The sequence below is a fragment of the Mirounga angustirostris genome, unplaced genomic scaffold (genome assembly GCF_029215605.1).
Source record: "Mirounga angustirostris isolate CCGP_5_RB_7025 unplaced genomic scaffold, mMirAng1.0.hap1 SCAF_5, whole genome shotgun sequence".
NCBI lineage: Eukaryota > Metazoa > Chordata > Mammalia > Carnivora > Phocidae > Mirounga > Mirounga angustirostris.
The window spans coordinates 162,935,822-162,950,752 of record NW_026991713.1 but is presented as its reverse complement, the minus strand read 5'-3'; the positions used below and the strand labels follow the sequence as shown (position 1 = coordinate 162,950,752).

General features: G+C 58.2%; 2 protein-coding genes across 4 annotated transcripts; both read right to left on the bottom strand.

The window, feature by feature from the left end:
- Positions 1-201: 201 nt before the first annotated feature.
- GDPD3 (glycerophosphodiester phosphodiesterase domain containing 3) lies at positions 202-5,873 on the bottom strand. Its single transcript, XM_045875271.3, has 10 exons — positions 5,583-5,873; positions 5,302-5,344; positions 4,905-5,040; positions 4,770-4,815; positions 4,505-4,623; positions 4,326-4,415; positions 3,759-3,892; positions 2,168-2,227; positions 2,014-2,065; positions 202-405 (listed from the first exon to the last, which is right to left on the bottom strand). The coding sequence occupies exons 1-10, from the start codon at positions 5,719-5,721 to the stop codon at positions 268-270; spliced, it is 957 nt and encodes a 318-aa protein (XP_045731227.1). The 5' UTR covers positions 5,722-5,873; the 3' UTR covers positions 202-267.
- Positions 4,906-13,169, bottom strand: MAPK3 (mitogen-activated protein kinase 3). 3 transcript variants are annotated; one of them, XR_006790814.3, is made up of 10 exons: positions 12,985-13,169; positions 11,759-11,941; positions 9,555-9,744; positions 9,260-9,376; positions 8,860-8,974; positions 8,365-8,496; positions 8,088-8,197; positions 7,831-7,985; positions 7,298-7,357; positions 6,398-6,991 (listed from the first exon to the last, which is right to left on the bottom strand). XR_006790814.3 is itself a non-coding variant. In XM_064592952.1 (9 exons), exons 1-8 carry the CDS (start codon positions 13,152-13,154, stop codon positions 7,863-7,865), a joined length of 1,140 nt encoding a protein of 379 aa, XP_064449022.1. In that variant the 5' UTR covers positions 13,155-13,169; the 3' UTR covers positions 4,906-5,040; positions 7,831-7,862. The 3 variants fall into 3 exon arrangements, 2 of the variants coding, with proteins under 2 accessions (XP_064449022.1, XP_045731224.1); XM_064592952.1 differs by lacking the exons at positions 6,398-6,991; positions 7,298-7,357 and adding an exon at positions 4,906-5,040; XM_045875268.3 differs by lacking the exon at positions 7,298-7,357.
- Between the last annotated feature and the right edge of the window lie 1,762 nt (positions 13,170-14,931).

Here is a 14,931-nt window from a genome sequence, read left to right as displayed (position 1 = left end):
TGCAAGGGACATTCCTGAGGAGAGTGGAGGCCAGGATGGCATGGGGTGTGGCACTACTCTGGGTCTGGAATGTAGCGGAACCAGTGGGTCAGGCTGCTTAGGGCCCCAAACTCTGGCCCCAGGCTGGCCTCTGCTGCCCTCAGTTGCCATCTTTGCAGTAGGCTAGGATCTCCTCCCACCCGTGTCCCCCAGACACCAAGATGTGACTCAAAAGAAGATATTTATTGGGGAAGAGACATAGAGGAGAGGGTGAGGGCCTCCGGGCTTTCAGAAGACCCGAGCAGCTCCTCCGCGGTTGTCCAGGTAGCGCCTCAGGATTGTAGGGTAATCAGTTATGACGCCGGTGGCCCCCAGGCCGTAGGCTGCTTCGAAATCCGACTCTTCGTTGAGGCACCAAAAGATCACCTGAGTGGGGACGGAGGGGCTCATAGTTTCACACAATTTACCTGGAACTGCCCCTTGCATCTCGACGGTGGGAGCTCTCCTCCCCTGTGGAGACCTCCCAGCAGTGGGAGGCTGGGGCGGATTGTTGGATCGTCAGGAATTTTGCGAGCTGGTTATTAAACACAGCCATTATGAAATACTAAATTATATAAACTTGTAATTCAGTAAATGATCTTAAAAACGACGGTAATAAATACTCAAAACTCTTCTGTTCCTCATTATTTTACTACCTGTTACTATTACCCACGCTCTGGAGGTTAGTCACATCTGTTGCATGTGTCAGGTGGAAATACTACCCAAACTCTGTGCTCAGTGACTTCATGTTAGCTGCCTGAAATCGGACAAGGTGAGAGTACATACACCAGGGAAATCATCTGCTGCTCAGACCCAAGCCCCTTTTCCTCTCCTCTGCAAAGCTGGCTGAGGAGCATCTCCCAGCCTGCCCAAGTCTGCTGCTTCTCTGGGTCTTCCCTGTTCCCAGAGCCTCTCTTGTGGGCATGGCGGTGGGGAGAGATGGTATTGGTACCCTGGGCAAGTCACCAGACCTCTCGGTTTCTTAATGTGACAAATGGGAATGATGGTCCAAAGCTGAGTGGTGGTGAAGACCCTCGGAGTCGGGGGGCTCATCTGAAGGAGGTGTGTCATCTGCGTGCCTCACTCACCCCCACGTCCAGGCCATGGAGTCCCAGCCTGTCCGCTAACTCCTCCACCCATCCCCCTGCTTGCCCCCACGCCCGACACCTGGCAGTGACAGCACATGGTGGCCAGAGTGTCCCTTAATGAGGTCACCCAACTGGATCAGGCCTCTCCCCTGCTTCAGACCCTCGAAAGCTTCCCTTCCTCTAGGCTGAAGTCCGGGCTCCTTGCTGACGCTCACAGGCTGCCTGCCTCAGCCTCCGCTGCCTTCTCCAGTGCCACCCCCCCCCAGCCACTTCCTCCACACTGCAGCCTGCTGGAACCCCGCTCAGTGCCTCTGCTCAGGGCCTGCCCTGGCCTCTGGCTCCTCCCGGCCCTCCCACACGCTGAGCCTCCTGCCGGAGATGCTCTCCCTTTCCTCTCCTCACTTCTTCCAGAAGGCCTCCTCTGACCCTGCAGACCACGGCTCTGTTTCCTTTCTGTCCACTGGGTGCCCCGTGATTGTCTGCCTCACTTCCTGCCTCTGCCCCTGATTTGATAGTACGTTCCCTGGTACCGCGGGGCCTGCAACGCAGTGTTCTCAACAAAGCTCTGCGAACTAAATGACCTGGTCAAAGTGGGTGTCCAGGGGAGGGGCAGGGAGTAGACTGGGCTGGTTTTTCCCTCCTCTGGTCCTTCCCCAGCCTCGTTAACCCTCTCATCAGGAAATAAGTAGGTTCAATACATCATCATCATAACGGCTAGGACTCATCAAACCGTTAGGAAGTACTAGTCAAATATACCATTACCCCCACTTCACAGATCGAGAGACTGAGACTCTCAGGTGATCTGCCAGGTCACCCGGTTAGCTGGTGGCAGAGCTGTGACTGGGACGCTGTGCTAGGCCCGCACTGCGAACCACCACTTGCTGAGGGGGTGGCGGTCAAGCCTCACCTGCACTCCTCGCTGTTCCAGGTGTTGGATCAGACTCTTCCTCATGATTAACCTGGTGGGGAAGGGGTTGGCAGAGGCCATGATGAGAGGGGAGGAAGCAGGGTAGTGGGAAGTCTCCATGGGCACACGCCACCCAGCAATCTTGCCCGCTCACCATTTGGAAACCACAGCTGCCAGCTTGTTCAGCCCAGAGCAGGAAAATGGGAAGTAGGTCCTGCAGAGAGGTGGTGGCATGGTCAGTCCCCTGCGTCTCACTCTGTCGCAGGGGTGGGGTGGTAGTGACTCCTGACCAGTGTCATCCTGGCCCCTCTAGAAGAATCTTTGCAGTTGCCCAGATGAACAAGTCCCCTGTCGTTCCGTGAGAGTCTACTCCCACATCCGTGCCTCCATACTCGGAGAGTGGGCCCCCCCGCCGCCCCGCCGTTTTACAGAAGAGGAAACTCAGTTTGGGAGAGCCGAAGTGACCTGCCCAAGGTGTCACAGCACATCTGTGGTGGGGCCAGGGCCGAGACCAGAACCCAGCTTGATTGTCAAGCTGGACACATAATCTGAAGGTCCCATGGTTGGGCCCGACCTGCCTCCTGAGGCCGGACAAGGCTCAACGGGTCTGCTACTTGCCCTGATTGCCCCACTTCAGGGATGACTTTGGAGGCCCTTTATAATGTCCCAGCGCAGGCTCTGGAGTCAGACCCAGGCAAACTTGGGCCTGCACTTCTAGCTGTGTGGCCTGGGGCAAATTCCAGGGCCTCTCTGAGCCTCAGATTCTCCATGGGTACTGTGGGGGTCACGATTCCTGTAACTTCTGGGTTGCTGCAAGGTAAAGCCCTAATCAACTAAAGGATGTGAAGACACTTTGCAAACCCTGTATAAAAAGTTATGTACAGGGGCGCCTGGGTGGCTCAGACGGTTAAGCGTCTGCCTTCGGCTAAGGTCATGATCCCGGGGTCCTGGGATCGAGCCCCGCATCGGGCTCCCTGCTCAGCGGGGAGTCTGCTTCTCCCTCTCCCTCTGCCTGCCACTCCCCCTGCTTGTACTCACTCACTCTCTAAAAAAAAAAAAAAAAAAGTTATGTATGCAAAGTTCTGTAGTCTAATGATATCTTTGTAGCAAGGGATTGTGGGGGCTGGCTGGGAGCCTCCCTCGGGACACCAGCGGGGAGAAGAAAGCGCTGGAGCTGCCAGAGTTCTCAGAAAGCGAAGGGAGGGGCCGGGCTTAAGAGCTGGCGAAGTATCCAGATTCCTGATACTTTACCCAGCTGTTACTTTGTTAATCCTGGTCTCCCAGCAGGAGAAAGCTTGCTTTTCCTTTTGAGAATCAGAGAATGATACTATAATTGATTAATATTTGTCTCCCAGCCAGACTGTGAACTCACGGGGGCCTTACCCCACCCACATCTTATTTACTAGTATAACTGCACCTGGAACAGAGTAGTCACTCAATAAATGTTTGTTGGATGAATGGATGAATAAATGAATAAAATGAATACTTTGTCCTAAAACTCCATCCACATCAACACACATCTGCATAGAGTTTCAAGGGGTTTGTGGCCCCCCCCCCATGGCATTCATGAATGCTCGCTGAGAACCAGTGTCTTCAGAGGACCCTGGGGGTTATCCTTGAGGATGGCCAGGGAGCTGGGGACCCTGCATCATGGGGCTTGAGGTGGGGGGGGTCTTTATCTGAGGACAGAAGCATCTGGGGGACCGGGGGAGGATGCAGAAGGGAAACAGGGACGCTGTGAGTACCTGTTGATGGTGGTGGGCAGGAAGCAGATGAAAAACCTCTCGGGGATGTGGACAAAGGGCAGCAACCCCACATAATAGAGCAGCACCAACCACAATCCTCGGCTTATCGTGAAGGCGAATGGCATCTCGGGGTTCTGGGAGGCAAGGGGAAGTGAGAAGGGGGTCAGTCTGCTTCTGGGAAAGCAGAGAGGAGCCTCAGGCTGCAGGGGGAATAGTGCTGGACATAGAGGAAGCGCTACCACCTCAGTATCAAAGCTGTGATCTTGGCCCAGTGTTTAGGCCTAACTGCACCCCACTCCCCGCCGCCCAGTTCCCACCAGCACGCCTTTGCTCACACTTTCCCCGGTTCCCACCAGCACGCTGCCTTTGCTCACACTTTCCCCGGTTCCCATCGGCACACCTTTGCTCACACTTTCCCCAGCACCTCTCCTCTCCAAATCCTCCCCTTTGAGACCCTGCTCGGGGCCAGTTCCTCCACGACCCCCCAGACCTGTCCAGCCTCGGCCCCTAGAGCCTCCAGCTCCTGGGAGGAGGGGCCGCTGGACCAGGGAAGGCACCCGGACTCACGGCAGCCCTGCACTTCTTCATGATTGAGCTCTTCTCTGAGGCCCAGATGGTGATTTCATTGCGGTCAAAGTGCCTCACCAGGCCTGCTACCTGGAGGAGGAGGAGGGGGAGGAGATGAAGGGGGGCGTCAGGCCTCTCTCCAGCCCCAGGCCCCCGGCCACCCTTGCCCGTAGTCCCACCTTGTTAATGAGCTCTTCGTTTACTGATTTGACCTCCACACTCACGGGCATCCGAGGGAACCTCCGGAACACGTCCTCCAGGCTCACCATGCGCCGGTCTGTCCCGTGTGCAAAGTGGCCTGGGTGGATTGTGCAAGAGGGATCAGAGGAGTATGGATGGGGTGGGGTGGGAACCCAGCGGGGGGAGGGGGGAACAGAGTCCCAGAGGAGAAGAGAGGGCAGGAGGCTGAGGCCATGACCCCACTCAGTGAGGTCACGCTCTCACCTGGTGAGAAGTAAACCTCCAGCTCCTCTTTGCAGAGGGGCAGCTCCTGGGGAGAAAGGGGGCACGTCACCAGGAAGCACGCGTGGAGGCACGGTGGCTCTCTGGGTACGGTGGGGGGGCCAGGATGAGGCCCACCTCAAAGTCCAGGCTGCTCACATCCCTGTTCACGCCTGACAGGCGAAACAGGTTCTCGTCGTGGGACACCACCACCACGCCATCCCGGGTCAGCCGGCAGTCGAGCTCCAGGAAGTCGGATCGCTGGGCCACGGAGCTATGGGAGTGAAGGTCAGTGCGGGGTTGGGGCGGGGAGGGGGGGCCCAGGGAAAGGGGCAGGCCAGACCACAGAGTGGTGGGGAGGTTGAGGGGGGCGTGGGGCAGAATTCACAGTAGGATGTGCAGGCTCTGCGCTGCACACCTCCAGGAGGCCCCAGGCACTCGAACTAGGAAGGGAGTGGCACCCCCTGGTGTCACACAGTGCACGACTGGGACGACCTCAAGCGGGCAGCTTGGGGTGGCAGGTGCATGCACTCACTTCTCCATGGCCTCCATGGTGTGTTCCAGCCGCTCCCCGGATCCTGTGCGGGGCAGCTGGGTGGGTCCCAGGGGCCTGGCCTTCCCCTTCGCTCCTCACCCCCTGCCTCTTCTTTCCCCTTCCACATCCCCCCCTGCCACCCTGCTCTCCTCCCTCGGGCTCTGCCCTCGAACGGCCTGCCGCCTGGACCTCTCCTGCTGCCGTCCGCCCTGGTACCTCGCGCCCCGACTCCACCCTCCGCAGCCGCCGTCACCATCCTCCCTTTCGGGCGGCCAGCTCACCTGCCCGGTGGGCCCCCAGGCGCGGCAGGAAGGCTGGCGCCCAGGGCGTGTGCAGCAGACGAGGCCGGCGCAGGAAGAAGACGGAGAGCATGACATAGCTGCCCAGGGCAGGCAGGGCATAGTACAGCACGGGGCTCATGGCCACGCTGCCTCTCCGGGGCTCCCGCTGTGTGAGCCCCGACGTTCCTGAGGGACTGTGCGGCCTCTGCTGACAGCCTGGCCGGTGTAGGCTGGTTCTGCCACTGGTCGCCACCACACCCCTGGGACCTGCTGAGCCTGCTCCTGGCCTGGGGCCAGGCTGCAGGGCTCAGCTGGGGATGGGGGAGAGGCAAGAGGAGAGGCTTCCGGCAGCCCTGGCTCTCCCACCTCTGCACCCTTCCCAGACCCCAGCACCCCTGCTCCCCTTGGCCACACTGCGGGAAACAAGCCTGCCACCACCCCCGGGTCGGCTACAACCTCCCCTTCCTCCCGCGGGTGCTTGTGGCTGGGGTATACAACACGCCACCCTGAGCCATTTCCAGAGAATCCAGGGGTGTGGAGGATGCCCCTGAGTCAGCCCCGAAACACCCCCAGCCAGTTCGACGGGAAGCCATTAGGGAGGGGAGAGGACAGTGACTAAGGGGAAAATTGACCCCACTGTGTCTAGGAGTCTGGCGCTCCTGACAATCCCATCTTCAGCCCTGGCCAGCTGGGGAGCCAGAGGTCACCAGGACTGGGTAAAGCCACACAGCTGGGAAGTGGCTGGGCGGGTGCGTCGGTCCTCAAAGCCACGGTTAGGGTGGGGGCGTCGGCGGACACAGACAGAACCAGGGCCATCATATACACATCTCTATATTTATATATTAGATACAGGCACAGGGTGGGTGGGGGCACCAGGCTCTCCTCGTGCCCCCCACTCCACTTCTGTTCACCCACATACAGAGGCAGCAGGGGTGTTAGACGTGGCAGCTTTGGGGGAGGGGGCTTAGGTCTGGGCCCTGCTCCTCAGGGGTACTAGCCCTTGGGCCTTAGGAAAATTCCTTTCAGGGAAAATGGGGTGGGGTTTTAATGGGTCAGGGCTTGCCCCGAGTCCCTACTCAGGATCCCGCATCCCCCCACTGCCCTTCAGTAGGTCCCGGGGCAGCCAGGGCCCTTCCATTCCAGAACTACCAGAGACTGGGATAGCTGGGGTAGACGAAGGCAAGCAGCAGAGGGCAATTTGCTTTGGGGCCACCCAAGCCCCTCGGGTCCTGGGAGGGGAGGCGGGGCGGAGGGAGCCTTGGCCTGCTGGATCAGGAGGCCAGAGCGAAGCCGGGGAGGGTGGCCAGGCGCGCCCTCTGCCCTGCCGGGGGCCGCCGGGGGATTCTGGGCGGGGCGCAGTGTCCATTTCCTAACAGTCCGGCAGGGGAGGGGCAGGCAGGAGGCAGGGCCTAAACAAAAGGGCAGGCGGAAAGGCACCATTAGCACCCACCAGAGGACCTGCCAGAGCCCTGACCTCCATCTCCCTCATCTCATCCTCACGGCTGCCGGGGATGGGCCTTGTCCTCCCTAACTGTACGGGCGGGGAGCCCCAGTGCCTATCTCAGGGTCCAGCTGGAGGGCGGAATGAGTTAATGCGCATGAAGCCCTAAGAACAGTACTTAGGGCTCTGTGTTTGCTCTTGTCCTCAGGGCTCTCCCCGGGAAACTGAGGCACAGAGAGCTGAGGGGTCTTGCACAATGTCGCACGGCTCTTACTAAGTGTCAGGGCTGGAGCTGGAGCGCAGGTGTGTCTGCCTTCCTTCCGTCGGGCTGCAGCTGGCCGGGAGGACGGAAAAGAGACTCGAGGAAGGACAGCTGTGTGGGCGGGTGTGCGAACCACTGACCCGGGCACCAGGTGGGAGGGGACTTGGCATCTGGGTCAGGCTGGGGACTGCTGGCTCCTCCCAAAGCAATTACTGCCCCACCTGCCTCTCTGCCCACATCGGGGAGCCAAAACCTGGCTCTGGTCCTCAGATGAGGGAGAGGGGCCCTCAGGGCCCTCTGGCCACGGGGACCGGAGGGTGCAGGGGTGCAGGGTGTTGCCAGGTGGGAGACCTTCGGGGCTGGGGGAGAGGAAACGGATGTGAAGGACTGGTGGCCCACAGGTCCATGGCCTGGGCAGGCTCCAGCCCTTCTGTTGCCGCCATGCAGCTGCCTCGTGGGCGTGAACAAGCCTGTGACTGTATGGAGGTGTGCTGGGCACACTGGTATCGGGGTGAATCTGTGTGTGGGCAGTGGGGAGCACTCACCAGGCCCCAAGGAACAGAGGTGTCTGTCCAGATTAGGGGGCCTCCAGTGCCCCAGGCTGGAAGCGGGCTGTCTCCTGGAAGATGAGCTCCTTCAGCCGTTCCTTGGGTAGATCATCCAGCTCCATGTCGAAGGTGAAAGGCTCCTCAGCCACTGGCTGGGGTGGCAAAGAAATCAGGCTCAGGCCGGGTACGAGGGACGCCTACCCGTCACCTACCCGCCACCTACCCGCCAGCCCCGCTGCTGGTGGCTGGCCCACCTCATCTGTTGGGTCGTAGTACTGCTCCAAGTAGGGGTGAGCCAGTGCTTCTTCCACTGTGATCCGTTTGTTGGGGTTAAAGGTCAACATCCGGTCTAGCAGGTCAAGGGCTAGGTAAGGGCAGGAGTAAGGGGTCAAAGAGAAGGCTGGAGGAGCTCCCAGAAGCATCGCTTTGCTTCTCGTGCCCAGGGTCCTGTCTATTCAGGCAGCTGCTTGGCTCATGTACCCTCCTCTGCACCGAGTTTTTATCCGGTATCGGCCCCCATGTCTCTCTCACCTTTGGAGTCTGACTTGGGAAAAAGCTTGGCCCAGGCCACCTTGGTCTTGGAGGGCAGAGACTGCAGGTAGTTTCGGGCCTTCATGTTGATGATACAATTCAAGTCCTCCTGGGATGGAGAGCCCAGGATACCTGTGGGTAAGGCAGGTGCCTTGGTGAGAGTGCTCCTCTCCCTTCTGGGAACAGAAGGAACCCAAAACAAGAGTCCCCACCAATGAGCTCCAAGCCCTGACAGTTATCTACCAGCCAATACTATGGTGATGACGGGCAAGGGATCTAGATGTGGGCAGCCACAGGTTCAAATCCTGATGTGAGTACTTCCCAAGTGTGGGGTGTAGCCTTGGCTTCTCCCATCTCTCCAGTGAAGACTGTGTCTATATCTCATTGAAATACCATGAGATGCTGCAGGGACTCCACACATGGTGGTACCCTCGCTATAAAGAAACCTCACCTCCCACTAGTCTCCCTCCCACTTAGCGGGCCAGGCCCCCTCACCCAGAATGTGGTTGAGCTGGTCCAGGTAGTGCTTGCCAGGGAAGATGGGCCGGTTGGAGAGCATCTCAGCCAGAATGCAGCCCACAGACCAGATGTCGATGGACTTGGTGTAGCCCTGGGGAGGAGGAGAAAGCAGTGGGCTCCTGGGCCAGCCTCAACAGGGCCCTGCCGTCTGGGCCAAACCACGACTCCAATCTAGACTGGATACCAGCAGGGAGGAAGAGGGCAGAGGCCTGGAGGACCTAATGCTCAGCCTCCTCCCAGAGCCTAAAAACCGGAGTCATGTGACAAGGCCTGGAGGCAGACGTCCTGGATCATGGGGGTCATGCCTGGCTCAGAGGTAGCTCCAGGGCTTTCTGGGACTTGGCCCCTTCCCTTCAGGGGTGGGTGGCCCCCCTACCTTAGAGTTAAGCATGATTTCTGGAGCCCGGTACCAGCGTGTGGCCACATATTCTGTCAGGAAGCCAGTGTGGTCATGCTCAGGATCGGCAATCCGGGCCAGGCCAAAATCGCAGATCTGGAAGCCAACCCAGGCCGCTAAGCTCGCTGCTCCAGGCCCAATGCCCGAGCAGTCATATCGCCATGCCACTGCCCACACTGTTCCCTTTGCTTGTGAGGTTCTACTCAAGGGGGCTACTGGTCACCTAGAAGCCCCAGACCTGTGGGAGGAGGGGATGGGCACCCAATCCTCTGACCTTAAGGTCGCAGGTGGTGTTGATGAGCAGGTTAGAGGGCTTTAAATCCCGGTGGAGCACGTTGGCTGAGTGGATATACTTGAGGCCCCGCAAGATCTGGTAGAGGAAGTAGCAAACATGGTCGTTGCTCAGCTGCTGGCTTTTCAGCAACTTGTAGAGGTCTGTCTCCATCAGGTCCTGCACGATGTAGCTGAGGATGGCACCGGAGACCCCCCGGGCGGGGGCGGCAGGGGGCACTTGGTTAAGAAGAACAGGCTCTGGTGGCTGGGCTTCCCGTCCCCTTCCAGCCAGTGGCCCTAAGACTCAGAACATCTGCCAACCCATCTCATGAGCTGCACAAGGCCCAGACTCAGCAGGCGGGCTCAGGGCCTCTGCTGCATCTCAGCAGGCGGTCCTGAACAGAAGTACTTCAATTCTGTGGCCTCAGTTTCCCTACTGGGAAAGCAGGGATAATAAACTGCAGGAGGCAAGAGAGCTTCCCAGTGAAAAGCAATAGCTCTGGGGTTTAGTCTGCTGGTGTCTGAACCCCCCCCCCCACTCCACTGCTCATTGGCCTTATGACCTCAACCCATCTGCACCTCCATTTCCTCCTGTGCAAAGTAGGGGAAAGAGTGGTTCTGTAGAGAGTAGTCACGAAGATTCAGTGAGATGACCCGCGTAAATCAGCCAGCCCAGCCCAGAGCTTGGCACGTTGTAAGTGCTCAGCAAACATGAATACTGTTGCTATTATAAATGCCTGAGCCACATGGCTGCTGAGAGGGTTAAATGAGATAGTGCGAACACCATCTGGTGTGCAATAAATGTTTGCTTAAAAATAAATGCCTGCCTTATGGGAATGGTTTGGGCAAGACAAATTAGGAGACGCTCCCAACAGCACGCTCCTCCTCAAAGAGTGCTTGGCCATACATCAGAGGATAGAGTAAATGTCCTTTTGTATTTTAAGAGAAAACAAAGATTAAACATACGTTAAGTAAATAAATAAATAAATAAATAAATGCCATTTGGTGGGTCTCTGAAAGAATAAGTCAGGACTGTCTTTTAGGAATCAGCCTCAAAAGGGCCTTCTGAAGACATCTGGACCAATCCTGCTGTTTTAGAGGTGAGGCCCACCCAGCAAGACGCAGTGACTTGCTTAAGGTCACACGGCGAGCTGGGGGTGAGTGTGGAGATTTCCTGCCCACAGCTTGTGGTGGGGGCTGCAGACAGTGCAGCACAAATCCCCACGTCTGGGTGGAGAACTGGGACTGCCTGGGGGAGGGTGGGGTGGGGAGAGGTGATGGGTGCTATAAGCCACTACCCACAGGGCGTAGGCAGGAAGTGGATGGCAAGCTCGGGAAGCAATGTGGGGTGCCGGGGTAGGGGGAAGAGGGCAACAAAAGCAAGGCTGTCCCTCCCTGGGCAAAGTGCAAGTCCACAGGTGACTGGGGTGAGGCTCTGAGCAGGAAGTGCCAGAGAAGGGACATCTGGGGGAGGGTAGGAGGAGGTAGCAAGAGCCGCGCCTGATTTTAGGCTTTCTGAGCCTCAGTCTCCTCATCTTTGAAATGGAGCTGGGGAGACCCATCTCCTACAGCAGCTGGGAGGGAGAATAAGAAAGGCCAAAGCGGCCCGCCTCGGGCACCCTGCTGGGTGGGAAGCCTGCTTCTCCCTCTCCCACTCCCCCTGCTTGTGTTCCCTCTCTTGCTGTGTCTCTCTGTCAAATAAATAAATAAAATCTTAAAAAAAAAAAAAAAAAAAAAGGAAATGCCAAAGCACTTGGCATGCACTGCGTCTCACTCATAGTAGGCCCTCAAAAACGGGCAGTTTTCTTCCTCTCTGCCTTCCTGACAGTCTGGGGACCGAGAGAGGAAAGAATCATCGTCTGTTAAACAAGAACTGACTGTGGGCAGAGGCTGGGTCATGTCACAGAACTGCAGATGTCAAAAGACAAAGCTCTCATAGAGCCCAACCCTCCCCCCACCCCAATGAGGCACAGCACGGAGAACAGACTCGCCCAAGGCCACATAGCCTGGCTGCAGCAGGCCAGGATTCACCTCAGGCCTCCCAGCCCTCTTACACCCTGTGGTCTCTTTTCTGCTGGAAAGTTTCATTTACTGGGTTTGTTTTGGAGTGTGGCAGGGAAGAAGGAAACAGAAAGCAAGCCAGCGTTCTCCCAGCCCAGCTCTGAGGCCGGGCCTGGCCAGCCATCTGGCCAAGGTGAAGGATACACATCCCTCATGGCTTCCAGGGTGGGTGCCCGCAGAATGTCCCGAATGCCAATGACGTTCTCGTGGCGGAAGCGCAGCAAGATCTGGATCTCGCGCAGTGTGCGCTGGCAGTAGGTCTGATGCTCGAAGGGGCTGATTTTCTTGATGGCCACGCGAATCTTGCGCACGTGGTCGTAAGCGGAGCTGAGAGGGCCAGAGAGGTATTTGTTGGTGTGGCCTTACAGAGGGGGAGTCCAGGCCTGGTGGCCCCACCCAGGCCTGAGCAGGGAGGGGAGGGAGCAGGAGAGGACTCTGGCCAAGTCATAAACAATGCTGGTTCCTTCCTGCTGTGAAGGCCTGGGATCTCCAGGGAGAAAGCTGGGGACCGGCCAGGCAGCCCTTCAGTGACTTCACAAACAGAGGAAGAGACTGACCGCTCACTGACTTCCCCTCTCCTCAACCCTGTCCATTCTAGTTGCCCTGACCTCTCATCCTCCCCTCTCCAGGATGGGCTCCCTCAACCCAAGACAGGTCCGAGGAGTGGGCGGTGAGTGGAGGCCGGGCAGTGAGGCAGATACATTGAGGAGGGAGTGAGGAGGGACGGGAAAGAAGGGATGAGGAGGGCACCTGTGTTAGGGCGAGGCGCCTGGGCGGGAGAGCTGTTCCCAGATGAACAAAGGCCTAGAGCACACAGTGGGGATGAGAGAGCTCACAGACCCCTCCTCAAAGTTGCAAGGACACACTCCTGGACCCCTCGTGGCTCACTGGGCCCCTGGCCCCAGGCCCAAAGCCCTGCCCCACCCTGCCCAGCCCTGAGCTCTGCTCTGCTCTCCCAAACTCCTTGGCAGGCCTCGCTGGGAAAATCCAAGGCATCCTCTCCCCAGAGGAGGGTCCTTCACTCGGTCCTCACTAAGGATATCACCTCCCTAAGAATACTTAGTGTCTCCGCCTCATCCCGTGTCCCTAGGGTCCCCAAGGGCCCCACAGCTCCCCCGCATACACTCAGATGTCCCTCCCCTCATTACGGAATGGTCGCTTCTAGGGCCTCCAAGCCCCCTCCCCTTAGAACGTACGAGGAGGCGCCGCTCCCCGAGAAAGCACCCCAAGGCCCCCTCCGTGGGACGCCCCCCTGCCTCGTGAAGCCCCCGCCTCCTCAGGACACTGGGACTCGCCCCGGCCCAGAAGGCACTCATCGTTCCTCCCGGGCCCCCACCCCACGAGCCCCCTCCCCCGGAACGCCCCCTCACCTGACCATGCCGTACGCGCCCTCGCCGATGTAATGCAGCTCCGTGTAGCGGGGGCCCACGTCGAACGGCTGCCCCTTCACTACCTCCACCTCCCCCGAGACCCCCGGGCCGACCCCATCAGCTCCCCGGGGCTCCCCGCCCCCGCCCCCCTGAGCCGCCGCCGCCGCCATCTCCACTCCTCCCCTCCGGCCCGCCCGCCCGCCTCCCCCCGGCGGCCCCGCCCGAGGCCCCGCCCCTTCCCGCCCGCCCCGCCACCAGCGGAGCGGTGCGCGCCAGGCCCCGCCCCCGCGCGCCCCCGCGCGCCCCCGCGCCCCGCCACGTGACCTGCGCCCGCGCGCGCCCGGTTCACGCTCTGCTGCTGCCGCCGTGGTCCCCGGCCCCCGCCCGCTCCGCTTGCTCCAGGCAGCCTAGGGGCTCCCGGGGCGATCGGGAGACGGTCCACACCCTCCCGTCGAATGCAGAGCAGCCGGCAGGGCCGCCCGGTGACCTTCCCCAGAGCCACCCAGCAAGTGTGTGCGGGAGCTGGGACCGGGACAGAGTCGCTTGGCGTCCCCACCCCCCAGCTCTGCTGCGGCCCGAGTTGTGGCCCGGGGCTCGAGATGGAACCCCAAGGGAACCCTCACCAGCCCTCTGGAGTGTGGCCTCCCTGAGCCAGGCCCGGCCCGATGATAAAGCGGTCCCATCCGTATTTCCCAATAGCGTGGGAGATGGCTTCTTCACAGATGTGGCCTGCCTTTCACAGATGAGGCCACTGAATGAAGCCTGAGCTGGGGCTGGTGACTTAGAGCTGGAGAACCCACAGGTGCAGACTCCCAGCCTGCTGGCTTTCTGACAGAGACCTGCAAGACTGGGCTAGGGACTTGGCCTCTGCCAGCAACCCGACAGTGCCGGAAGTGAGGACAGATAACCTCAGCCCACTTTCCGTGGAACTGCAGCAGAAAGGCCGGGAAGCTGCCTGCAGTGTTGATTAGGTTTGGCTAAAATACACTATCAGGCTTTTCTCAAAAACAGCAAAATAGGTAACGTGTTTGTCGTCGCGGACCTGGCAAAACTGGAATCCTGACAAGATCATCATCTTTTGATTGGGTACTAGACTTTGTAGTTTACACCATACTTGGACCAGCTGAGTTTCTTCCCTAGGACAACCCCACATTATAGGTGTCATCTGATTTTCTTAGCAGGATGAGCAGGGGCCACATCTGTCTTACTGTATCTCCCCCCCACCCCCCACCCCTCGGGGCCTGGCACTCAGACATTCAGATTTTTGACTGGATGAATCAAGTTTTACAGACGGGGAATCTGAATTGGGGAGTTGAGACTCAAAATGGTATCTTCTGACACAGAGGCAGAGGCTCTTTTTAATTCCATTCAATCTCCCAGAATCACAGACTGTTAACACCGAGGAAAGGGCCCTCGGAGGCCATCCAGTCCATCCCCCTCACTTCACAGAGAAGCTGTGAGCTGGAAGCTTCACAAAACACATCTCCTAGGCTTCAGTAATAATCACGTTGTTGGTTTTTTGTGTTTTGTTTTATTTTGTTCTTTAAATCCCTTAGAAGCTGGGAGTAGATCCTTATATGCATTACAGATCAGGAGACCAAATGGAACAGTAATTATGATTCTGAAATTGCTCATAATTAGATCTACAGTCAGGCACTCTAATTTAGATTAATGAGACCAAGTTGCTGGTTCCCAATAGCCTACAAGTCAGTGAAGGTTTAAAAAGATGCTAATTAGATAAATGTTTCGGGTTTTTTGTTTTGTTTTGTCTTCATTTTGTTTTTAGTTATTCATTTGATAAGCTATTGAGTAGCATTGTGTGCAAAGCTCTGAGCTGGGCACTGTGGCTGATGAAAGCCTACTATATGGTTGTGAATTAGTGGTTAAGGGCAAGAACTCTCTGGATTTCCTGGGTTAGAATCCCATCTTTACCACTTACTCGCTCTG